This window comes from Camelus dromedarius, chromosome 14 (assembly GCF_036321535.1).
Source record: "Camelus dromedarius isolate mCamDro1 chromosome 14, mCamDro1.pat, whole genome shotgun sequence".
Classification (NCBI taxonomy): Eukaryota; Metazoa; Chordata; class Mammalia; order Artiodactyla; family Camelidae; genus Camelus; species Camelus dromedarius.
Genome location: NC_087449.1, coordinates 18,296,041 through 18,322,330, shown reverse-complemented (window position 1 = coordinate 18,322,330; position 26,290 = coordinate 18,296,041). Strand labels below are relative to the sequence as shown.

The 26,290-nt window shown below is 38.5% G+C and overlaps 1 protein-coding gene and 1 pseudogene across 3 annotated transcripts in view; one reads left to right on the top strand and one right to left on the bottom strand.

Moving 5' to 3' along the window:
• Window positions 1-6,560: 6,560 nt before the first annotated feature.
• Window positions 6,561-26,290, bottom strand: part of PTGER3 (prostaglandin E receptor 3) — an 85,675-nt gene continuing 65,945 nt past the window's right edge. The window contains exons 3-4 of one of the 3 annotated variants that reach the window (XM_064493452.1): window positions 10,784-10,931; window positions 8,534-8,593 (exon numbers count right to left, since the gene is read on the bottom strand). In XM_064493452.1, the coding sequence (XP_064349522.1) occupies window positions 10,788-10,931 (144 nt within the window). In that variant the 3' untranslated portion in view covers window positions 8,534-8,593; window positions 10,784-10,787. Of the gene's footprint in view, window positions 8,594-10,783; window positions 10,932-16,798; window positions 21,688-24,168; window positions 24,261-26,290 lie in introns of those variants that run through there. The other 2 variants (XM_010989028.3, XM_031465382.2) reach the window with 2 other exon arrangements.
• On the top strand, window positions 9,964-10,490 carry LOC105096637 (large ribosomal subunit protein uL23-like; annotated as a pseudogene).

Below are 26,290 nucleotides of genomic sequence, written 5' to 3'. Positions count from 1 at the left end.
ATAACACTTTGATCATCCTTCTTGGAGCCATTTGCCTTTATTCTAGTTCATGAGGTGCTTTAGCACCAACCCCAGGCCATAGTACTTAGTTCAAGAAGGGAAGTATAATTCCAATTAGGCTAATGTCTCCATCAGCAATATTCACTAGAACTATCGAGAAGTTGTGAGAAGATGAAGCATTTTTTTCCCACTGAGATGGCTTAACTAGTAGGATGACAGCCTGGAGCTGCTGCTGGTTATCTTGCCATCACGAAACGATAACCTTCCTGAGAATGAAACCAATGGAGAGGAATGCATAACAAAAGACATAAAACACCCAGATTCTTCATACATCATCTGAGCACCAGACTCTTCTAAAGCCCCAGACCCTTCAGTTATTTCATCAGTAAATATCCTTTTTGAAAGCCAGTGCAAGGTGCGGTTTTTTGGTTGTTATTTAACAACCCAAAAGTCCAGATGAGCTTGGATATCATTTCTCTGTATATATCTCAGGAGGTGAAGTTTTATTATGTGTATCTATTTAATGCTGAGCACTGTATCTGACATATGGTAGACACTCAGGAAATATCTACTGGTACTGAGTGAAGAAGTCGAATGCTGCCTACCATGTCATTTTTGCTTATGTCTTTTTACTTCCTTGTCTCTTCATGAGAATATTCTGTCCAATTGGTGCCTTATCATCACTGGATTTTAATTAGAGGGAGTAGATAAAAAGGGTTACTATTTAAGTCCTCGCTCTTCCTTGCTACCAGAGCCAATCAGTTACAACATTTGTCTTCCAAATGCCAAGTCCTACGTAGTTTTTCTTTCTTCATCTCACTACCACCGTCTTAATGAGACCTTCCCAGCTGAATAGGGTAAAAGCCTGGTGACGGATTTCCACGTCTCTAGACTGTTTCTTCTCCAACTCATTTAACACAAAGTAATGAGAGACATCTATCTAATTATGGTTTCTGGCTGTGGTTGTCATACAAATTACAGAGGCTGTACATAAGGGAACTAACCCTGTGCGTGGCGTGTCGATTAATATTAAAATCTCCACAACTATGAAGACAGCACAGGAATATGAACAGGGACTTTTTGGGGGTACTGACTATATACTTGGTGCTTTACTTTTGCTAATTTACCTTTCCATTTACTCTTTGAGGAACTCAGGTGAAGAACCCAAAGCTCAGAGAGCTTAAATAACGACTCCTGTCGCATAATTAGCTAGTGGCTGAGAATATATTAAAACCCAGGGTGCCTGACATCAAAGTCTTTGCTTAATTTTCCTGCTATTACCTATTGCTTCTCTCTACAATGTAACTCTTATATTTTCTGAGCTTAAAAACAAACTAGACATAGCCCCTTCTAACTTGGAGAAACTGAAAGCAGTGAGACACAAAATCTGATCCAAGAAAATGCGCCCCAACACCCTGCTACAGATCCTGCTTCAATGTTCTGTTTGACATTCCTATCTCCAGCGGGATTGTGGCTCAGATCTGACCCCCAGCCCGTCTGGCTGGAGTCCTGACTGGTTTTGCTCCAGGAATCAGGTGTGCGTGGTCACAGGTCTCATGTCCTGTTACACTTTACTTTCCCTCGTTGGTTTGCCCCTGCGTGTCCTTGAGTAGGTTTACATCATTCCTGGTACAACTACGTAAGAAGGTTCTCAGTGACCTGAAGCAGCATGGTAAATTAGAACAGCAGTAAATTCAAGGGACCCAGACCTGGGTTTAAATCTTCACCTCAGTGGTGTATTTTTGGGAAAGTCAGTTATCTGCTATATGACTTTGTTTCCTCATTGGTAAAATAGAGGTAAGAATTTTAACTTTAAGGGTGAGTGTTAGAATTAAACATGACCTCATATATGGATATATCCAGCACTGTGTTTCAGCTAAAGCAGATGCTCAACAAACTCACTTTCCTTTACCCTCCAAATGTAAAGGGGAGCTCCACATGTCTAGAAAAATAATGCAAGTGAACTTTTGCATCAGAGAACACGCTGCTGTAGACGGCTCATCGAGCTTCAGTTTGCTCTGCCGGGACTCAGCAGAGCTGGTGGGGTCACGCACGGCTTCGTCAGTGTTCAGTCCTTGCAACGCAAATAAGCAGCGTGATATTGTTTAGAGACAGTTACACTCCATAAACTTTTGTTTATTTATCTATGCATATAGGATCTAAAAACGTACACTTTTACATGCTATGGTTTGTTTTGTTTTGGTAGGAAGCATGATTGTTTGTGCTTGGGATTCCTAAGGAACAAAATATTTTTTTTAATGCCCATATTAATCAAAACATAACCTAAGTACCAGAGAACACAAGCACAGATTTCATCAGGGCTGAAGACATAGTGGGTGTAGTGGAAGAGTAGGGTTTGCCTGTAATGCCTGAGGGAGAGCCTGACCATGCCTCACTGCCCGAGGACCGAGTGACCACTGTCATAGTTGAAACCAACACTCCCTGACAAAGTGAACATGAACCTTTGAGCTGCACATGTTGCCATTAATCTGAAAATAGCTGCATACTAATGCACACTCATTTTTGTGTTATGTAAAGAAAGTGGAGAGACATATCTAATCACCGAGACTGGAGACTGGCACACTTCCATGTACGATTAGTTTAGCAAGCGTGTCTGATTATTCTTTCATGTACTTCATTCCTTGTACAAGATATTTTTAAATTATACAGAAACCGATAAGCATGTCTTTCTGAAGCAGGCCTTGCACCGAGAAAGAAAAATGATCGGATTTAATCTAAATTGAGAATAATTTCTCAAGTCGATCCACATTCTGGGCATAATTAAGATTATGAGTTCTTGGTCAAATGCTTGAAAATTAAGGTGAATATTCTGATCTTGGTCAAACTGGCATCCATTGAATGGGATGTGTGAAGTCTTTGTTAAAGTTACTACGTTTTCAGGATGATACTCAACTGCAGTTATGTTATAAGTCTGTTTTCTTTTCATTTTCTTACCAATCTGAAACATGCACATCAGTTTAAATTCTCAAGTCTTGAGTAAAAATGTCAGAGAGGACATCTTGTATTTTTGTCACAAAGTAAAGACATTTCCTACAGAAACCTTTGTCCTCAGCTCTAAACAACAAGGATTTACCATATAGCACAGGGAACTCTATTCAGTGTCTTATAATAAACTATAACAGAAAAGGATCTGAAAAAGTTTTATATGTATATAAAACTGAATCACTTTGCTTTACACCTGAAACTAACACAACATTATACATCAACTATACTTTAATCAAAAAAAATGTTTTAAAAAGTTGGAGACAGGGAGACCAGGGAAAGCCAAGGAAGAAGCAGTGTGAGATGCCAGCTCACGATTTATATCCACTCAAATGTATTAGTACTAATACATTTTAATACCAGGAAGGATCTTCAGTGGGGCTGCTACAACTTTCTGCATTCTTTGCTACAATTCAGCCTTTACTTTAAATGCTCCTAACCAGACAGAGGTCAGGTGTGAATTAAAGGAAAGACCAGAGCCAAGATGGGAGCTGAGCTACTCCTGAGAATTCTACTCTTGTTGTGGATTCTTCTCCTTCTAAAATAGTTCCTCTATCTATAGCTATCATAAAGGGGAAAAAAAGATGAATTAGAGCATGTTTCTCAAAGGCTCTGCCAGTATTAAAATAAGTTCTTAGAGTTAAATATTGGAATAGATTCAAATATAATTTGTATCTTATCTACAGAGCTTCTCCATTGTCTCTTCATGTGTGGGGTAAAGGATTTAAGAGAAAACTTTTTAGTGATGGGGAGGAAGTCACACACACACACACATACACACACACGTGCGTATACATGGATATGCCCACAGAAAAAGATACAAAAGGTCTCTTACAAAACTGTTGGAACAGTGTAAGTCTCTGGGGTTAAGATCACTTCATTTAAATTTAGTATTTTGTAATTTTCTATGTGCAAAATACAGTCACACATTCTCTCTATACCCTAAATCGCTTTCTGATGTTGAATGATGTGAGTAGTCAGGCAACATTAAATTAACCCCACATCTCTAAATTGTCCAAAGAGATCGAGGACCTCCTCTTAAGGTGTCCTACAACACTGGAGAATATCTGAAACACAACTTAGCAGGAAGTGGGGATCATTCCAGACAAAGGGAGTAACATGTTTAAAACTGGAGTCAAGAAATGTAAACTCGTTCAGAAGAGTACATCTCAAGGGACTCTTTCCCTTGAATGAAGTCAGATGATGAAGTTAGAAAAATGGTAAAGGTCATGATGGATTTTGTAAGCCTGGTGAAAGAGTTTGGAAAGCAAAGATACGCATCATTAACTGAAAAGAGAAAAATGTCAAGGACATTTGTACTGAGATTCAGCTTGCTAAAGAGTTGTGCAGTCACTGATGCATTCCAGTCGGGGCTGCTCACATTTTGGTCAGGTTGTCATCTGTTAAGAGACACACATGGCACAGATAAGTGATGATCTGGGTACTCCTGAGGAGCTCTGTTCAATACAACGTTCGGCACCGTCCAGTAAATGCTAAACACTTATGGTTATTGAAAACTTCAAGTGAGGCTAGTGCAGTGAGGATGGTAATGGCCTTTAGGGCAATGGACAGTGAAGGGAAAACAGAGATAGGCTTGTTGGGGACTAAATGCTAGGAAATATGGACATAACTCCAAAATCTACAAATCCAGAGCAACATTGAGAACATAGCCAATTTCAGTGGCTGTGGAACACACCACATCTAAAGAGTGAATGTGTCCAAGTCCAGAGGCATATTCCAGCACAATCTGGCAGAAGTTAAGGAGCAGAGCAGGCTTGTAGGAAAGGCAGAAAAATTCTTCTAGACCTGATTCTTTGAAGCAGAGTTGTTTCAGAAACACAAGGTGTAGTTCCCACAGATTGACATTTGTTGGTCTTAAAGGAGAAACATACTAAAGTAAACATCCTACTGCCTATGAAGGGATTAACCAAGAAGAAAACAAAGTAGACACTTTGAGGGTCTTTCTTGTGCATCTAGAACTGTTGGTTGTGCATTGGTAAATATCTCCCACTCCAAAATGAACACAATTTATAAATGAGCATTAGTCCAGAACTGTGAGGGTTTCCTTTTCAGTAAGTGCTGGTCTCTTTGCCTGTAGACCTAGACTCTAAAGTAATAGAGGCAACTGATCAAGAAGAATTGCGACAGGCCTGCAGAACTAATAACTTCACATCACTGAGTCGTAAGTTCCTTGTAAGTAAACTGAGAGAGTGGGTTTGTCCATCTTTCAGAGAGAAAAAGGAGCATGATCTGTTAGCAAACCACTACTTTCAGGCAAAATCAGACTAAAAATATAAGAAAGTCAAATATGCAACAAATGTATTTTAGAGTGGGATTCTGTTCCACAGAGACCTACGCTGATAACAATTTCATAATTATGTCTCACCTTTTTGGACATAACGCCTTATAATAAATTCCAGCATTTCATGCTACTCTTTAAGTTTATTCTTTTCCTTTGTAAATGAAGACAGTATTAATCATTTTCATTTTAATGTGTCCAATAAAATCTAAATGTTAACTATCCATTACATGCTTCATTAGTTTCACTTTCATCTTAACTGTATTCCTACCCTGACTTTTTATCACTAGCTTATGCATATTTGTATTTTCATTTTCCACTCATTTTTTTAAACAAGAGAAAATGGCAATAAAATATTCAAATAATTTTGTAATAACACTGCTCAAGACCAACTTAGAGATACTGTATAACCTACAGAAAGACATAGTGAGAAATAAATGTTTGCTAGCTGATTATAAATCTCCAAATTTGGCACAGAAAATGTCATGTCAGAGTGCCACTGCGTAATTCATGAAAACACAGGTGTACTTAAAGACAGATGTATCAAAGCCAAGCGTAACCTCCTCTGTTCCCTGTACTTCACTATTGCTTGCATTTAGTTTAGATTTCTAGGTTTGTATGTGTTGGGGAGACATGCTTTCAGCAGGGAAATGTATAGCTTATAAGAGGTGGAGGTTGACTGGGCAACACGAGTAGAGAGAAGGGGAGGAGTACCAGTGTTTACTGAGAGCCACCTAGGTACTTAAGAATGCACTTCATTATCTCACTTACTCTGTGTTACAGCCCCTTAACTCATCACACAGATATTTCTTTGCTACCTGCAATGTGGCAGGCACTGTGCTTGGTAGAGACAAGGCTGGACAAGAACAAGACAGTCTCTGCCCTTATGAAACTCACCTTCTAGTTTCACAAACTCACAGAAAACAAGAAAATAAACAGACAAGCAAAAACAAATGAAAAATTGAGAGGCACCATGAAGGAAACAAATGAGCAGAGGTAGCAAATAAGAGGAAATGATGACAGACAGGAAGATGGAGAAAGACTGCTTTGAGAAAGGATTGAAGTGTTAATCAAAGGAAGAAATAGAGCTTTCCATGTAAGAAATTGAAAAAAAAGAATGGGCTAGCATGTGCAAAGGCCCTGGGATAAGAAAGCTGCTTATGTCTACTGAGTAATGAATGGGTTGGGAGGCAGAAAATTCATTAGGAGGCTACTGGTGGTGATCTAGCTGAGAGATGAGTTTCTCCTGAATTAGGAGAGTTAGAGATGAAGAAAGAGTAATGATATCAAGACATATTTTGGACACAGAGATATATTTTATGGTAGTACTTGCACATTTACTTATTAATATCTCCCACATAACAGATGAGAAGGAGCCTTAACTAAACCTCTTACAGTAACTTCAGGATGGGTTGAGAACCCTGCCTTCTTTTAAGCCCTTTCACTGCATCAGACTTTGTTTTATTAATTCAAGGTCAATCTAGGTTTTATGGAGTCCTGAAAGTAGAAGCTTTTGCCAGTCAAATGATTTTGAATTAGAATACACTTTAATAACCTGGGCAGTTTACAGATTTTCAGTTGGCAAATCCATAACTATTTCATCTGAAAGGGACGCCAAATTCTATGAGCACACCAATGTATGTTTTTCTGTACAAAATGTCAAAATACTCTTGCATTTATTCCAGAGATATGCTGAGTTGTCCCAGACATGGAATATTTTCCATTGACAGTGGAAAGCAGTCATCGGTAGCAGTTCTGAACCATAGGCTTTTTTTCCAAAGCAGTCATCGGTAGCAGTTCTGAACCATAGGCTGTTCTTACCATAAGTCTAAATTGGGTAATTTGAGTGACCAACATGTTTTCTTTCAGCTTTGCTAAAAATATGCCTGTGTCTGCCCATATTGAAGATGGCTGGCTGCTGATAATCTCCCACTTTGCCGAGTCAGTCAGTGCTTCAGGCTTGAAACAAGTGGGCTTAGAGTCAGAAGCTAAAATGGAAACGACCTTGCCCTTGACAAACTCAGTACTCCTGCAGTTGTTTTTTTGTTTTTTGTTTTTCATTTTTAGTCAATCTTTACTGTCGAGATTCTGCTCACCCGGTCTTCCATTTCTTCTTTCCCTCGGCACAGGGTGGGCACGGCATACTGCTTGTTCTAGAACAGCTGGGAGCTGCCTCGCAAGTCTCCCCTCCCCCCGCGGCAGGGCCCAGCGACGTGTGAAGCCTCCGTTAGCCTGAGTCTCTGACGAGGGTGACCCGCAGCCCAGTCTCCCCACCCAGCCCTCGGCAGACGCGCTGCAGGAAGGCAGAAGAACTTTTGCTGTTTTGAGACGCTAAGGTTTGGGAGTTTTGTTGTTGCTTCCGCTGCTGCTGCTGTGGTGTGAGCTCATTTTCTTGACTGTTAATGGTCCCTTCACGTTCTTGACGTGAAGGAAAATACAAGCTTCCAAATTTAGAGAAGCATGACCGACAGCATAGTTGGCCAAAAATGAGGCAGCTTGGATTCAAATGGGTCTGGTTTTAATCCAGCCTCTGTACCTCCCTCCCTCTCCAAGCCTTCTTTTTCTCAGCTGTAAAAGAGAGATAATAACATAATTGAGTTATGACAATTTAACGTGTCAAGTACTTAGCAGGAGGCCAGACCATAGATGATGTTCAATGAAAATAGCTATTTTTATGAGGTAAACGGTAAATAGACTAACAGTCTAGAAGGCTATTACCACGTGAGTAGGACTGAATCTGAAGAGACTGCAGAAATGGGGGAAAAAATTGTCATTTATCCCCTCCCTCCCCGTTCCTTCTCTCTCTTCGAGCTTCTTCCTAGTCATGAGCATCTCTTTCTCTCCCTCTGTGTATCTGGTGCTTTCTCTGCCCTCTTCCAATTCCTCTGTTACAAACTGCTCCCAGGAAGGTATGTATCACTTATTAAATCAATCATTAAAATAGCTACACTTTGACAGGAGTTAATTGATGTCATGGACTGAAGCCCGACAGGGTATTGGTCTCATGGTGTTCAGTAGAGAAGATTTGGGATTCCGTCCACCTGAACCCGGGATGGCAGAGAGGATCCCTCATGCTTGTTAGATCCACTAAGCTGGGGAGGCCTCCTGGTAGTCTTTAGAGAAGACTTGTAAGGCTGTCCAGAATCTGCTGGGACAAGTCCCACGATAGTTTGGCAGGTCTTGCATGGGCCCAGGAGCAGGGACTGGCTGTACTAGTGCTGAGTGTTTGCAGGACTCTTGAAAATTTACTGTGCCTTTACGTGCTGTCTCCACATTAGCCTCAGAGCAGTCCTGCAAAAGAGCATTGAGATCGTTGTTGCAGATGATAGAACCAAAGCTTAAAGCTTTTAAATCATTTACCAAACTCACATAGGTGGGAAGTGGGAGCAGATAGATCCAAAACCAACACCTCTGATTTCAAGTCTAATACACTTTCTTCCTTTCACTATAACTTTTTTTTTTTCTGGAGAAGCAAATTTGATAATGTCTCATAACATTATCAGCATATGCATCCATAGAATGCAGATATTTCTTTTTCATCAAAAAGTTGGGAAAGTGAAATTATGCTTTCTACATTTATAAAATAACTAAAAGAGAGAAAGACAACATATGAGGGTTAAAAAAATATAAATATTCCCTTGAAAATAAAATTAAGGTGAGATAAAGTATAGGAACAAACTCATGGTTACCAGTGGGTGGGGAGGGGCTATATAGGGTGGGGGAGTGGGGGGTACAAACTATGGGGTGAAAGACAGGCTCAAGGATGTTTTGTACAACATGGGGAATAAAGCCAATAGTTTGTAGTACCTGTAAATGGATAGTACCCTTTAAAATTGTCTAAAAATAAAACATTTTTTAAAAATAAACAAAAAATAAAAATAAAATTAAGGTGAGGTATCCTGTGTAGTCTTGTGTTCCAGCTAAGAATAATACCCACAGTTTCAGAGAACTTTCATCCCTTCCTACATGAATGAAAAGAGAAGGAAATGAGGAAGGATGCTAAATTTTTAAGTCCCATCATTTCTTTAAGAAACTATCATTGTTTTCTTGTGGCTAATATAATTCCTAAAATGTATCTATTCACAGTCAGTTTTAAACACTGGAAACATCATGAAAATTACAATAAAAACCCAATATTTGTATCCAGGCAAACCTGGGTTTGAATATTAATTCCACCATCTAAAGTTGTTAGATGTTAGGGAAGTACGATAATTAAACCTTAATTTAGAGATGGGCCTCAATTTTCTTATCTCTAAAATGGAAGTTTAGAGTAACAATCTCATAGACTGGTGATGAGTATTATATGAGAGAATGAATAGAAACCATTAATAAATTGCAAATTTTAGCTATTGTTACTTCTCTTTTCTCTTTGCATCGTACAGATTCACATTGTTCTTTGATTCCTAGTCCCAGGTAACACAAAATCAAGATTTTATTAACTTAAGTGTTGAAAGGAAGGAAGGAAGTGAAAGGGAGATAGGAAAAGAGAGAGGGAGGAAGGAAAGCGAGCAAGGAAGGAAGGAGGGAAAGAAAACTTCCTACTAAGAAACAAATCTAAAATCTGGTGGAAACACTTTTTCTGACTGATCTGCTATCGTTCTATCAGCAGAGAATGGAAGGCCTTAGAGTTATCGCCCCCCTTTTTTTCTTTCCCCAGTAGAGATATAAGAGATATAAAAACTTTTTACGCTTTTCACGAAGATGGCGCCGAAAGCAAAGAAGGAAGCCCCGGCCCCTCTCAAAGCCGAAGCCAAAGCAAAGGCTTTGAAGGCCAAGAAAGCAGTGCTGAAAGGCGTCCACAGCCACACAAAAAAAAGATCTGGACGTCACCCACCTTCCGACGGCCCAAAACACGGCGGCTCAGAAGGCAGCCCAAACGTCCTCGGAAGAGCGCCCCTAGGAGAAGCAAGCTTGACCGCTACACCATGTCACGTTCCCCCGACCACTGAGTCAGCCATGAAGAAGATGGAAGACAACAACACACTTGCGTTCATTGTGGACGTCAAGGCCAACAAGCGCCAGATCAAACAGGCTGTGAAGGAGCTCTGTGACACTGACGTGGCCAAGGTCCACACCCTGATCATGCCTGATGGAGAGAACAAGGCACATGTACAACTGGCTCCTGACTATGATGCTTTGGATGTTGCCAACAAAATTGGAATCACCTAAACTCAGTCCAGCTGGCTAATTCTAAATATAAAAATTTTCACTAAAAAAAAAAAATTAAAAATTAAAAAATTAAAACTTTTTACAGCACTTCTGATAATATCACTAGAAATTGGTCATTTGTCCCCAAAGCAGAACCTCCTGCTTGAAAGACTTTCATCCACGTTTGATTTCGTTATTTGTTCATGTGTAAGATTTTTACAGAAGTATATTTGGGGGCTGCTAATCCCATCCCTGTATACAATGATACACTTGTTTTTCAGACAACTGACCATACATCTAATGTAAACCTAAGACAGAGGAATTTCCTAGTACCTGGTCAAGGAGTGGCCTTGACTGGACTTTTGCTGTTTGCACCGCCCCATGTAGCTACTTCCATCCTCGCCGGAGAGGAGAACCCCTGCAGGTGTGGGCAGCTATGTCCCCCAGGAAGAAGGCTTAGTTTCACGTACAGTGTCAGAGTCTGCAATGTGAAACGTGAAGTTGTTAAGTCCATGTTGAGTATTTTCAAATGAATCACATCAACGCAGCCCTTCTATTTCTGACAATCATTAGTATGTAGGCAGATATCCTGGGTAATCATAGTCATTTATAATTAGGTTTAGGGGAGTCATTTCAAGAAAACAATTTGTTCAGCCATTTATCAGATTAGTAACAGCTGGGTGTTGGCAAAATCTCCGCCCATGACTGTGAAAACACAGCAAGAAGTGTTGCTACAAAAAGAACTTTAGAAATATGCTGAAAGTTTCATTATTTTTCCCAAAACAATTGCATCACTTCTTAGAAACATAAGTACATATCTTTTCAACCACAATTTTTCTTTTTAAAAAGTTTGGGGGGAGCACATAAATACAGTGATGAAAGGAAAAAGTACAGCCAATGGCATTTTACTAGCACAACCTAAAAGTCAGGATTAGAGTAACAATAAGTACATTAGAAACAAACACTGAACAATAGTCTGTGTGATCATGGAAAGCTTTTTTGAGGCCCCAAAACACCAACATGAACTGGTGTCAGCAGTCGGACCTTGACATCAAAGGGACCAGGAGATGCATTCGACCCTCAATCCAAGATGAGACTTCAACTGGCAGATAAAGCGGAAGTACAACTGTTATGCTCTTTTGAAGGTTTATCTGTGGGCAGGCACAGAATCGTATTTAAAAATTCTCAGATAAGCAAGCTGATTCAAGAAGGCAAGAGCAGGACCACCATTATCCTCTGGGCTCAGTAATAGCCTCATATATCTGTTTGAGTGCCCATTTATGCAAATGATTTGTAAATCCTTCATTATTCTCTTTTAAATGGGTAGCACCTTGTGGGGAGGGTACAGCTCAGTGGTAGAGCACATGCCTAGCCTGCATGAAGTCCTGGGTTTGATCTCCAGTATGTCAGTTAAATAAAAAATAGCCATAATAAATAAATAAACCTAATTACCTCCCCAACTCCCAATAAAAACCAAAAAAGCCCAAAAAACAAAACTTTTTTAAAAAATAAAAAAATAAATGGGTAGCACCTGGTTTCCTTTCAAATTTGGAAATTACTTGATTTGGAAATTACGAGGGTGAAAATGTATTCAAAGCAGTGAAATCAACCTGCATTGGTAACAGAAGTGCAGGAATTCTTACACCCGCCCACTCTTCCCAACATAAATAGAGCAATTTGACTTTAATTTGATCATTTAAAACCTGGTACAAACACAAATATCTTTCCCACCACTTGTTTTATGAGCTTTTCATTGTTTATTTATTTATGGGAAAAAATCTCCAGATAGTTCAGTGTCGGAAATATCATTACTTTTGAATTGTCTTTCCTAATTGGAAACAGGGCTGGCATGCGTCACTGAGATTTTTATTCAATTCCTAAACCCGTTAAATCCCAAAACAACAAACATCATGTTAAGTCTTGTGATTTTGGAGTTTAGATTTGGCTTCCTCCCCAAATCAACCAACCACTCTGTTATGGTTGAATCGTCACCCCCAACGCAATCACATTCATATGTTGAAGTCCTGGCCCTAAGTAACTCAAAATGTGGCCTTATTTGAAAATAGGGTCGGTCAGTGCAGATGCAATTAGTTAAAATGAGGTCATGCTAGAGCAGGTCCCTAACCCAGTATGACTGGTGTTCTTGTAAAAAGGAGAAATTTGGGTGTGAGACACACACACACGGGAACACCATGTAGGTTGATGTGGCTGCAAGCCATCTTTGGCATCCGAAGACTGCCAGCCAGCCAGCAGAAACTAAGAGCATAGCAGGGAGCAGAACCTCCCTCACGTCCACGGAAGGAACAGACCCCACCAGCTCCTTCATCTTGGGCTTCCAACCTCCAGAAGTGTGAGAAACGAACTGCTGTTGAAGCCGCCCAGTCTGTGGGAGCTTGTTATGGCAGCCCAGCACACGAGCACGCCTTCTTCACTGCTGTGGCCGCCAGGTGCCTCCTTGGCTGAGTAGTGGTTCCGTTTTAATCTCTATACATTCAGTGAGAATATTTGCACATTAGCGGTGTTCCCAGCTAGCCTTCAAAATGGTGGTCGTTTTAAAAAAGAGCGCAGTATCTTTAAGCATTGCCTCGGCCTTCCAGAAGAGGAAAAGAGATGAGACTTGGAAGAGAGAACAAGACAGCTTGTTATCTGCTCATGTCTTCCTTTAAAGAAATATTGTAGCCACTCGCTAGGTGCATACTAATACTGAAAAACGTTTTGACAGAAGTGTGAGCCTCAATCATATGCCAGCTGGGCATTCAGCCAGTGTTTTAAAGTGGGGAGCTAAGAAACAGGACGGTTTCCAGTAGGAAAATAAATAACCAAGTGTTTTTGCTATCAGGAAAGAGAGGGGGCAAGACCCTGATTATTTGGGAAACCAAAAGGAATCCACAAAAATCAAACTACTCTTTAGAAAATGGAAAAAGTGGAGTGATGTCAAGGGAAGAGCAGCAGTCAGCACCTGGACTGAAGCCATGACTTTCCTCGCCCTAGGAGAGTCCGGACTGGGTGAGCTTCCCAAACTGCAGCTACACCCCCAACTTCCAGCTCTCTGCGCCACATTCAACATAGAGGATTCTTAAACTTTAGTGTGCATGAGAATCACCTGGAGGGCTTCTAAAGCACAGATTGCTGGACTCCAGCCCCAGAGGTTTTGATTCAGTAGGTCTGGAATGGGCCAAAGAATGTGCATTTATAATAAATTCCCAGGTGCTGGTCTGGGGATGATACTTTGAGGACCACTGGACTACATCAATGTTGTCAAGCCTGCCTGATGAGAAGAATCACCTGGAAGAAGCTTATTTTAAAAACACAAAATCCTAGCTCCCATGCCAGAGTTTCTGACTCATAACCTCCAGGGAAGGGACTAAGATTTTCTATTTTAATAAACTTTGGATGATTAGTATGATTAGGCAATTTTGAGAAACACTACAGCCACTACACCAAATCTCCATGAATTCTCTTTTAGCATCTGTCATTTTCCCACATGGCACCAATGAGTGGCTTTTGCATTTTGGCAGTAGTTGTGCAAGAAATTCACAATCACTGGGTTCTATGATCCTAATCTACTCAACCTACAGGCCAGCCACAGAACCCCACTCCTTCTCATAAACCGATGCCTTGGGAGACAGTCCTTAATAAACACTGGCCTTGGTGTCATGATGCAGTCTGGAGACCACACGGAAACAGGCCCAGGTGATGTGTTTACCGGCAAATTCTCTTTCACTTCTTATTATCCCATAACCACCTCTTACTTCCAATACTGATGTGGGCTCTAGCTTCAGGTTGTTTCCTCAACTTTACAAGTACTTAGTGTGAGTTATGCTCTAGGAGTTTTGTTTCAAAACCACCTTCTCATTTTGGGGCAGGAATATTCTTGCTGGCGCCTGCAAAGGAAATCCCATTGGTTGAGCTGCTGGTTGATGGTAATTCAAGATAACTCTTTAAAGGATGCTTGGAGATTTGCAAAGGGCTTGTAGTAAAATTATTTGGGGCCCAGTTATGCCCATGTTCTGCTTTGGTGCCTACAACTTCCTATCTGTTAGATCCAAATTCCAGCCACTTACTCAAAAGCGAGGCATCCTAAAAGTGACTTTCTTTGGACCATCTTTTACCTCTGGGGATTGATAGTGGTCTTAAGAATAATGGCCTCACACATAGCATAGCTAATCTTTGCAGCAACCCTGCAAGGTGTTACTTACTCTTTTACAAATAAGGAAATTGAGTCTTTGTGAGATTAAATATGGAATCTTCAAGGTCACACAAGTAGCTAGTGTCAGTCATGACTCAAACCTAGGACGGTCCAACTTCAAACCCTGAGCTGTGTTTACAAGACTACAGTATTCTGTCTTTGAAGAAATGCTAGATCAAGTTGGGGAGCAGTATTTCAATTTGTTATTTTTTTATTGAGTTTCTAAGATTGCATCTAAACTTTTGTTAAGTGAGATACGGTGGTGGCACTCTTTCTCAGTTTTGTCTGTTACTGCCACAGGATCTCTGCCAACTTCAAGTGTGAACATGAAACTAGTTCTGTGACTGAAAAATCAACAACTGGATGGTTATTCAGAAAGTGTGGCTAATTACCTGCTTTAAGTAACATAAAGACTCTTTCGACCTTGAATTATCTTGAATTATTGCTTTTGCTCAAACTCTCATTGCTGATTGTTGTACATTTTTCTGTTCTTTTTTTAACCAGCAAGGACTTATTGAACACCAGTTCTATGTCATACACCAGGCACAGGGGTGAAAAAGACATCCCTGCCTTGGCTAACAAAATGGGCAAACATACCAACAAATTACAACTCAGACAGATATTTATCAAGAAGAAGTTTTCTTGACAGATGCAGTACGTGAGTTGAAACTCCTAAAAGATGAGTTAGTGTTAATCGTGTAGAAGGAACACCATGAGCAAAGCATGAAGGCGTTAGACAGTAGTTTGGCACTGCTGGAAAACAAGGTGGATGTGGAAGAGGAAATCAGAGGCTCAGCAGAGGCTAGACTGTACAAAAGCCCCATGAACTAAGCTAAGTTGTTTTAACCTTGTCCTGAAGGCCATAGGAAAAGATTAAAGATATTACAAAGGAAAATGACATGAACAAATCTTCATGTTATTAATAAAATATTACTCTGACACCAGATGTGGAGGATGATTAAATGGCCCAAAACCATTATCAGGACACTGGTTATTGGGGTGATTTAAATGCGAAATGATAAAGACCCACATTTAGAACACGGCAGTGAAGATGGAGGGACAGAATTGAGAAACACTCGTAGAATTAACAGAACTTAAAGGATGGTTAGCTATATAGAAAGAGTAACTCAATCTTTTAATTTTTTTCCTTTTTTCCCAAAGTCTTATTAAGAATATATTACTACCTTTTTCCTGTTCTCTTAGTATGACATTTACTTAGCTTTGCTTGTTTCTTGTTCTTCACCAGCTGAAGCAGCAGCCTCTCCCCCCACCACCAGAATCACCAAAACAATTAATATTTCTGGAGCATGTGTTACTAAATCATACTTTGTCCAATCTCATAAAAAATTACATCTCTCTGCTTTGTTCCTGCATTTATGTTGCTAGTCTCTGTTTAGTTTAACTCTGTATTTTTAATCGCATTGGGTTTTTTTTAGAGTTTAGTACCTTCTGCCCTTCCTGTGCCAATATGTTTCAGCACTCATCACTTAAATTCTCATGTTTTCTGTGTATGCCTGCAACTTTATTTTTCATTATTTTTTTAGTAATACTGCACAAACATTTCTTGTCAATTTCCAAAGAATTTTAAAGGAGTTAACATTTCAGTTATAAGTGAAACCAATAAACTGATTTAAAAAAAAAAAAAAAACCATAGCCAGCAATTACTAACTTTCTTTAAGAAATCAACTAAAGATTGTTAATTTATTTACTAAGTCTCTGGTGTACTTATTTCAAAAAAGAACACTATGCTTTTCTCAAAGAAGTCATAAAGTAAAAACTTTCTACTGTCCTTGTATGTGCAGATTATGTTCTTTTCATTCCACAAGCTATATATCTTCAGCAATGCCTTCATTTACTTCTAAGTGAAGAAAATTCAGCTCCTATACCAAGGTAAGAAATAATACAGCTGAGTAAAAGACAAGTTTATTTTATGTGTAGGTTTCTATTTATCTCATTTATTTTTTTCTAACAGCAGTCGCCCCGTAGTCAACAAATAATTGCAGTTGTTTTCTTCAGGAAGTCTAGCGGTGCCTCCCTTTGTACTACTCAAAGTTAAAGATTGACCAAAATAGCATAACATCAAAGAGGAAAAGTAAATAGAGAATTAATTGTCAACTAGGCGTCTTAGGCATCACTCACATAGATTGCAGTCTGGGCACTTGCACTCACCATTAAGTTTTTATTGAGCAATTTCTATGTGCTTAGCACTGGGCTAGGCTCTGTAGGTACATGAAATAGATAAAGCACGGGGCCTGCCCACAAGAAGTTTACAATATGGTTGAGTATTAAAAAAAAACTACAATAACTCTTAAAGATGCATATTGTACAAACTATTTTGACATAAAAAGCATTTCAGATGACAACAAAATAAAGCCTTCGAACATGAATACAACAGAGAAACACTTTACTCCATGGGATGATCCTAGACCTGTTTGGCATTAAAATATTCAGTAAGACCCTGTGTTAATGAAAAACAGAAGCACAAATATTTTTTAAGACAACCATTAAACATTTAACTATTAATAGTAATTCATTAAAAGTACATCCAGCAAGGTATATTTTATTTGGATCCTTAAAGTGCCTGAATAATTATAATTATCTTTACAACAGTTTTCTTTTAAATGTGTTTCCAACTACTGAGGATGTTAAAAAAAGTTTTTGTTCTCTTAAGTAGCTTATATAGTTTCCTTATAACCTGGATTTCATTATTTACTTAATTTTTACAAGTCATTCCTGTAGACACTAAAGATGTGGATCAGTCCAACTCTGGACTTTCATGTTTTGGGGACCAAAGTCCACTTAAGACACATATACACATTCATGCATAAAAGATAACGACTAATTTTCTCTGCCTTCCTTGGGAGAATGTGGACAAATAGAACTTCTGATGGAAGCTCAGTCTTCTAACCCTAGTATTCCCTGTGTCCTTGCCTCGCCCAGGCTCTGAGATTCCGGCACGGTTTGGTGTGCCACTTCACATTACCCTGGCCCAGCCTCTTCTGGGAGCAGCACAGCTGGGTTTTTTGTTTGTTTATTTTGTTTCACACTAGGTTGCAATGGTGCTGAATGAAATCACTGGTTCTGCAATGGAACGGTGGTGGAAGTCGGCAGGGGTTTATTTCTTTCAATGCAAAAATCATAGGTCTAAAATTACACAGAATGTATTATATGTACCAGGTCTATATAGCCCACTTATAAAGCATATTAAGCTCACATGTTTTTGTATATGTGTCCCACAGGGCTTTACAGTAGTTACTATAATTGCAATAAAATTGTAGCACTATTGTAGCACTATTCTCCATATGTAACATGTTTTTGGCAGAGTTCCTAAGAAATTTATTTTATTTTGAGGTTTAATTCTATCCTCAGTATAACCTCATTACATAATTATGAGAACCCTTGTTTATGGAACATAAAGAAAATGAAGATGAGGGTACTTGTTGAAAATCAGAGTAAGTGTGTTGCTGAATCATGATCCAGAATATTTGAGCATATATGTTACAGATTATTATTTCAGGTGAATTTAGTAGGCAATGTATACATTTCTGTAGATTAAAAACAGAAGTATCAAAGTATTTTATACTGATATATACTGTCTCTACATCAGATTTCGAACTAATTGGACAAAGATATTCCTAATGTGAGAAAAACCTTTAGCAAATAATCATTATTTTTCAAAATTTTCCAATTATTTTACTACCTTCACATATAGAGCATTAATAAACATTATTACATTAAACTGCATGTGGTTTTTCTGCCTGAATGTACCATTTTTACATCAGGAAAGTTTAACATGAAATTTCCCAAATTGAACAACAGCATGGAAGCAAAGGGCTTTCTATCACATTCATTTAAATTTGCAACAGCTATCCTTGTACATAAATGTTAACTTTGTTGAGAATTTACCAAGTAAACATTTTTCATTGTGTCAAATACTGCACTAGTGCTACGAGCCTCTGAAAAAAATATAAGAAAAGTATGTCCAACATGAAATAGAATTTTGTCAAGGGAAAAAGACATGTATAACAAAAACACTTAAGGAATAGTACAATAATCATCAAAAGGAGTGCTGTATAACTTCAGAGTTGGGGAGAGAGGTAAGAAGAAAACAAAGATACAGTGGTTCCCCCTTATCCACCGGGAATACGTTCCAAGACCCCAATGGATGCCTGAAGCCACAGATAGTACTGAACCCTATATATATATATATAATGTTTTTTCCTGTACATGCAAATCTATTTGAAAGTTTAATTTATAAATTAGGTACAGTAAGAGATTAACAACAAAAAGCAATAATAAAATAGAACAATTACAACAATATACTGTAATAAAAGTTATGTGAATGTCTCTCTCTCCCTCTCTCTCTAAAGATCGAATTTAATGCTTTACCACCTTAACTAAGCACTTATATGCACTGTGGCTATGACTTGCGGTTACAAAGATTTCTTCTTATGTAGATTTTAGCAACCTCAGCGTATGATTTTTTTTCTTTCCTTATTAAGTCAAGAACTTTCACCTCTTCACTTAGAGGAAGCACTTTACAGCTTCTCTTTGGCATATCCAAATGGCCAGAATCACTGCTCTTGGGCTTTGTGGTCATTATTAAGTAAAAAAGCATATTAAGTGCTTGAATACAAGCACGGCAAAACCTCAGCAGTAGATCTGATAAACGAGTCGGCTACCAAGTGATTAATGAATGGCATACGCTAGCCGAAAGGATGAGTCATGTCCCAGGCGGGACAGAGTGGGACCCTCGAAATTTCATCACCCTACTTGGAATGGTGCTCAATTTAACACTTATGAATTGTCTATTTCTGGAGTTTTCTATTTGATATTCTCAAGCTGTGGCTGACCACCGGTAATTGAAACCACAGATAAAGGGGGACTTCTGTACTTAATTTGTCCAAGGCCTAAGGACAAGGTGAGATTTGACCATGTGGGAGATGAGTAGGTTTTGCATGGGCAGAAATAACCATGAGGTATTGGAATCAAGAAAATAGCATCCAGGGATCTGAAGTTGATTATGTCCAGGACATGTCAACCCACACGGTCAGGAAGTCTCTTTATAGCTGAAATTGAGAACTCTGTTATATAGTTGGAGGTAAATCTAGATAAAGGATTAACCAGAGTTAATAGTTAATGAGAACCTATTGCGTTACACTCACTTTACATACACTGTCACAATAACCCCACAGGTAAGTATTATTATCTTTAGTTTACAGATTAATTCATTGAGATGCAATGAAATTAATTAACTTTCTCAGGTTCACAGAGCTAGTGAGTGGCACAGCCAGACTTAAATTCAAGTTTGATCCCAAACCCCATGCTTTTATTACTCGGTCACATTGTCTTATAAATGGAATACCATTGTAACAAATCTCACATCCCGCTCTGCTGTAGGGAGAAAAGTAAACCTAGATTCAAAAAACTGAAACTTGGATCTGAATTCTTACTTATATCAGCTATGTGACAGTGGGCAAGCCCTCTGTAAACCTTACCCTCTTTTATAAAAATAAAATAGTAAATAGATGTCAGCTAGACAACCACAGCAGGTGGACCATGGACAGATAGAAGTAACAGGAGCATGGCCATTCCTATGATGGTCTGCAAATTCTACTTGCTCAAAAATTTTTGTTGAATTCAAAGCTGAATAAAAGGATTGTGTACAGCACCAGTTTTGTGCTAGTTACATAAGGCCCTTTCAAATTTCAATACAAATTTGAATGAAAATAATTGTAATTTACAGCTAATTCACAACTGGGTCAGCCATCTAAGAGGAACGATTCAACTATTTTGGTTTCATTTCGTTGACAGAAATGACAATGGAATCACAGTATAGGCTCCTGTTGTAAAATGGCTGATACCATATTATCATCTCTTCCCAAGGTGTCCTTGTGGGTGACAGCATGGCTTTTAGCACAGAGCCTAAAGAAGGGACACTGAAAAAATATGTGTTGAATTAAGTCACGGGGGTGAGAGGTGGAAAAAGGAGGAAGATAGAGGGAAAGAAAGATAAGAGAAAGAAATGTTGGTTGAATTTATAATCAGGTAAGGGCACATTAGCTGAGAGGTATTACATGATTCAAAATATTTTTTAAGTTCATAGAATCTCTTACTTCAGTTCAGACAAGATAGACTCTTTTATGAAATATTTATGAAATAAAAGAGTAACAAAATTTGATAACTGATAACTATGTCAGTTATTAATTTTGCCTTTTGTATGCCACCCAAGGAGAAATTTTAAAAAATCCTGAATTGAAAGTGGTGAATCAGAAGGCTCTGCCTGGAGTTTTTTAATGCTCCAACTCAACATTTAATCACCTAACCTCATTACTGCTTTCTGTGACGCTTCAGGGGAGCCCTTTGAGTCTTCAAAGACAGAGAAATAATAATTAAGCTGATTCCTTAGTTACTAAATGACACATAACCAGAATACAGACTCAGGGATATTTGGTTCCAAGCTTAGCCCAGAAGAACTCATCTCCAACATTAATCACACATTTTACATAAATATCTTTGGTCATGGTAACTGCCTGCCTTCATTTGGCATCCTTTTCTATGTCATGAAGTTTCTGTCCTATTGATTGAATTCTTGTTCTCAATAGGTTGATGTTTCACTGTCAAAAACTTGTACTGATTTTTCAAACTCATATGGTAAAATCAAAACTACTATAAAATGTAAAGGTGTCCACATCAGTTGAGATTCATGTAAAGGTTTGAAGTTCAGGGAAAATTCTTGGAAGATGGATTTTTCTTTTTCTCATTTTTCACCGATCACCATCTGCGCAATCCTGCCCAACTTCTTAAATATATACTCAAAATCCAGTCCAAGAAGCCAATTTAACACTCAAAGATACAGATTATAATAATAAATTTGGTCCCAGTGGATACTACTGACAAGAAAAAAACATTAAAATTTTTAAAAAAGATGAAAAAGAAGAAATAATCCAAATCAAAATATAAAATTCTCCTTCTCAGGTGGGAAGAAATACACAAACTCAGGGAAGCAGGAATTGCAATAAAAAGTCCAACTCCGTCCTTTCATTATCTGTTAGAATAGAAAGAGAAAGATACAATAAGCTCGGGTAGGGGTACTCTTTGTGTGGTGTGAGGAAAAAGACGTACACAAGAAATACAGTTTCTACGACATGAAAACTTCCTTCTTTGAAGTAATTACATCTGTGTTTTGTAAATAAAAGCAACTTAAGTAATTTTAGATTTTAGATCACTTAAGCTTCTGGATCATTTAATTATGCTAAGTGTATGCCTTTCTTGTGAGCAACTTTTCTGGTTTCCAAGATCGTAATCCAGAAGAATAATCAAATTATAAAACTATTATCAATTGTAGACACATCAAACGGTCAAATAATCTTGCCATAAAAACAAGCTTCAATCAGTATATAACTATACCCTAAAAGAGTACAAATTAAAATAGCCATAAATTTATCTCCTATCAAACCAACAAAGTATTGAGTGCGTGTGTGTGTACTAGGATATTATGCAGTGCTGTTTAGGGTAAAGCAAAGCAGAAAGTCTCGCACATTGCTGATAAAATTCTAAACCTCTAATAATTCTTTTGGAAAGCAGTCATATTATAGGCATCTTTAAAGAATATTAAAAATTTGCATATTATTTATTCCTTAAAATATAATTTTGGTAAAAACAATCACAATATTAAAAAAAAAAACAAACCTCTGCATTTCAGTCTTTGGGCGATGACACAGTTCTACTCATCATGGTGCCAAATTTGAACACAGATTGTGATTGAGTAAAACATACTGTTTGCTTTTCATAGACTGTTACATAAATATTAAAATTACTTTGAAAGTAAAATTATTTTACTTCTTTCATTTTAATTTTTAAACAGTGTTATTAATTTTATTAAAATTAATAATTAAAATTAATCCATTTAGTTTTTTAATTTTAAATTTAAAATTATTTAAAAAATAATTTGTAAATAGTCTAGGGAATGCTTATTTTCTGTTAAATGAAATAAAAAGACACAATAATGAATATGTATTATCAAAAGTATGTAAAACAAAACCAAGGAAAGTGCAGGGAAACATGAAAAGAAAGAAATGCACTAAAATGATGGTGAGTTTTTCTTAAGTAGCGAAATAAGTTTAATAAATTGCATGTCTTCTAATTTTCTTTATTTTCCAAAGTTTCTATAGAGAGCTTGGCTTATTTATATAATGAGGGAAAGTACAGTAAGATTTACTTTAAAACATTAAAAATGAGATTAGAGTGAACCTACCAATAATGAGATGGGAATTGGGTACCTCCTTTCTTTTCCCTTCTTTTTTTCCCCAAGGGATCTGTGTCTATGGCAAAACAGCACCTGGGTTATGTGTACCATGTACAGCTATCTAGGGGAAGGACGTAGGACCACAAAGGTGAGTTGAGTAAAAACTTTATTGGCCTTGTGGTTTTTGAAGTCCGTTCCGGAAGCAACCAACTTATTCTGGTCCTTTGGGCATTGTCGCATAGTATTTATTGATAAACCTGTTTAGATCTTGCCCTGAAGAACAGAAGTGCTCATCTTTCAGCTACTGCAGCCATGGGAGGACAAATGGCCAAAGACACTGAGACGCTTGAATGTCCCCATCCGTCATAGTAACTTATGCTGAGTAGTGGAGTTGTCGTACCCAGTCTTACCCAGGGCGTGAAGTAAGATGAACGGGCTGACTCTCCATCAAAAATAAAGAGCTCAACTTATTCGAAAAGTGCTATCTTTGAAAAAAATAATTAAAACGTTTCACAGACTCTCATTAAAACAAAAAAGATCACACAATGCAATAATATGCAGAAGACTAGTCATTCAATTAACCCTACGGTCAATAACAGAAATATTGAAAAGAGGTGTTTGAGGGAGGAAACTATTGTTCAAAATTTGGGGGGCGGATATAACTCAAGTGGTAGAGCACATGCTTAGCATACATGATGGTCCTGGGTTTGAGCCCAAGTACCTCCTCCAAAAAATAAGTAAATATAAAAATAAACCTAATTACCCCCCCATAAACAAACAAACAAAATTTAACCTGGCCAACCATGCTTCACATTCAGCATTATGTCCTGTTTTCTACAATGTTCATTCATTGAAATATATGTTTTATACAAAATAGATCAAATCAAACGGGCAAGCAAGAGTGTGCCAACCATATGGTGAACATGCTGAGTTCTGGTGTCTAAAACATGGGTCACTTAGCCTAAAAATACTCCTGGAGACTGTTCTTACTATAAAAAATCAGTGGCTTGCAGGCTCTGTCGCTGAGTGAGAGCTGATCCGTTCCAAAATCAGCCTAGCGCCAGACTCAGAAAGAACCAACTCTTGGTTGGAGGAAATGTAAGTGAACTTGTAAAAACAGTAACAGCTCCTCTGGGGAATCTAGGCCTCCTTCATCAGATGTGTGTGTTTAATTTGCATTTTAATTCTTAGAGACATTCTGCCTTTGTAACAGGAACTCAGGTCAGGACAGAGGGACGGGGAAGGACGCTGCTGTAAATCCAGACAGCTCCCACATCTCACCTTTCCAAAGGGTCACTCCACATCAATGTTGAGGAGCACTGGTGGGGAAAAGAGTTGGAGCTGGAGGCATAGTTGTTTGTGTGGTGCCTTATCTGCGAACAGACAGAGGGTTTCAGTGGACACAGTTATTGATTATGACTCCCTTTGTCAGATGACACTTCCCTGAACATTTTAAAAGAAAAGCAGAACCCAAAATCCATACATCAACTCATATTGACTACCACCAAGTAAATAAATATGTTTTAGATATTATCTTCCCAAGACTATCTCATTTCTGCTTCTGTGCTTTGACACAGACTCTGTTTCCTCTCATACTTCCACACCAGATAGGACTTGAGAGCAGAAACCATGCCTACTATGACTTCGGAGCAATTATTGTAGTATTTGTTAAATGCTGAATAAAAGCACATTGAGTTCAAATGGTCTTTGGAGGTAAATCTAATTCTACCACTCTCCAGCTTTCAGTGACTTCCTGCTGCTCTAAGGATAAGGACCAAAATTCTTAATATGATCTCAAAGATCCTATCTGATCCAGCCTCTGGCTGCAGCTCCAGCTCTGTTTTGAACCTTTTGCTCTTTTGCTATCGTATGCTCCGTCCACAGTAGCCATCTATGAACTTCATGAACAGGGTCATCCTCCTTCCTGCCTCAGGACCTTTGCACTTGCAGCTTCCTCTGCCCAGAGTGCTCTTTCACTCCCTCATCACCTGGCTGACTACTACTTGTCCTTCAGGTCTTAATTTGGAAAATCACTTCCTCAGAGGCTATCCAGTGGACTGGACCCCACTATGTGATACTCACTATTTTTTAAGAATTCATTGTAATTTATAATGAATAGTTACTCATGTTTAAATATTTGTTATCTGTAGGCTACAAGATTCATGACAGCAGGAGCCATGCCTGGTTTTGCTTATCGTCATGTCTCCAGCATCTACCACTGTGCCTGGCACACAGGTAATGTTCAACACGTATCTGTGACATGATTGAACACCATATAATTTGCCCTGAGGCCCATTCCTCAACAGCATTCTCCAAACAATAGCTTAAATTCACTAGATGCAATAAAATATTGAAATGGAAATATATAAAAAGATAATATACCTGAAAAAATATTTCCTTTTAATACATTTCTTACTAATTTTTACAAGAAATAGCAGATTGGAAGAAAATTCTTGTAAGAAGTTGTTGCGAGAAAGAACAAAAAGAAATTAAATTCAGTGTTTCCTTATTTAGTCTTTTTCACTGGATTCCTAGAGTCCTTTTTTTCTCAACAGTGTAGTTAAGATCGTCTTAAACAGCATGCAGGTCCCAAGTGGCATGACATTTCATAAGATGTCTAGACAGACATGTTATTCTAAACAGAAAAGATTTACTAGCACTTTATAGACATATTATGACTCTGGAAGAGTGGTCAGGGTTGAGATTAGAGTAGGAAAAAAAAATCCCAGTCTTCCTATTCTCTGAGACTTTCAGAATCCCCTGTGTGACCCTGCACGGGTCAAAGAACAACCTGGTTAGACGGGCTCGCTTCGCTGGGGGACCACCAGGTTTCTCTTCCTGCTATCACATTGCTTGGGTTCTTGCTTTGAGGTCTTATCAACTAAGTAAACACACTTGGGCTTGCATTATTTGTTGTTCCAACTTCAGGAGCAGGTACAAGAGTGGGAAATCAGATATCATATGCCTGTGCGATGTCAAGGAGCAGAAAAAAAAGGAACCAAAGAAATGAGGCCCTGCAAGGTGGTCTGCGAAGAGCCAGGAGTTGTGAAGCACCGTACGCTTCCCTGTCCCACTCTCTAACTGCTCCTCCGGGGACCCCACCTCCCTGCTGGATGCTCTCCACGGTTCACTCCATCATTTCATTAGGAAGCCTTGCTTCACTGTCACACTGCTTTCTGCAGCTCGTCTGCCCCTGCAGATCTCTCGTTTAATGCCAGTTTTCTCTCCTGTGTGTCTTTTTTACTTCACTCCTCCTCTCCAGTCTGTGTCATTGTTGAGTTTCTCACTCTCATTCTTCTTGGCTAGTGCATCAGTTTGATCTGTATGAAACTGATATGTTTGTTAGATCAAAAATGATTGGATATTGGAAATTATGAGTGAGCCTAATGACAGCCTTCTAACT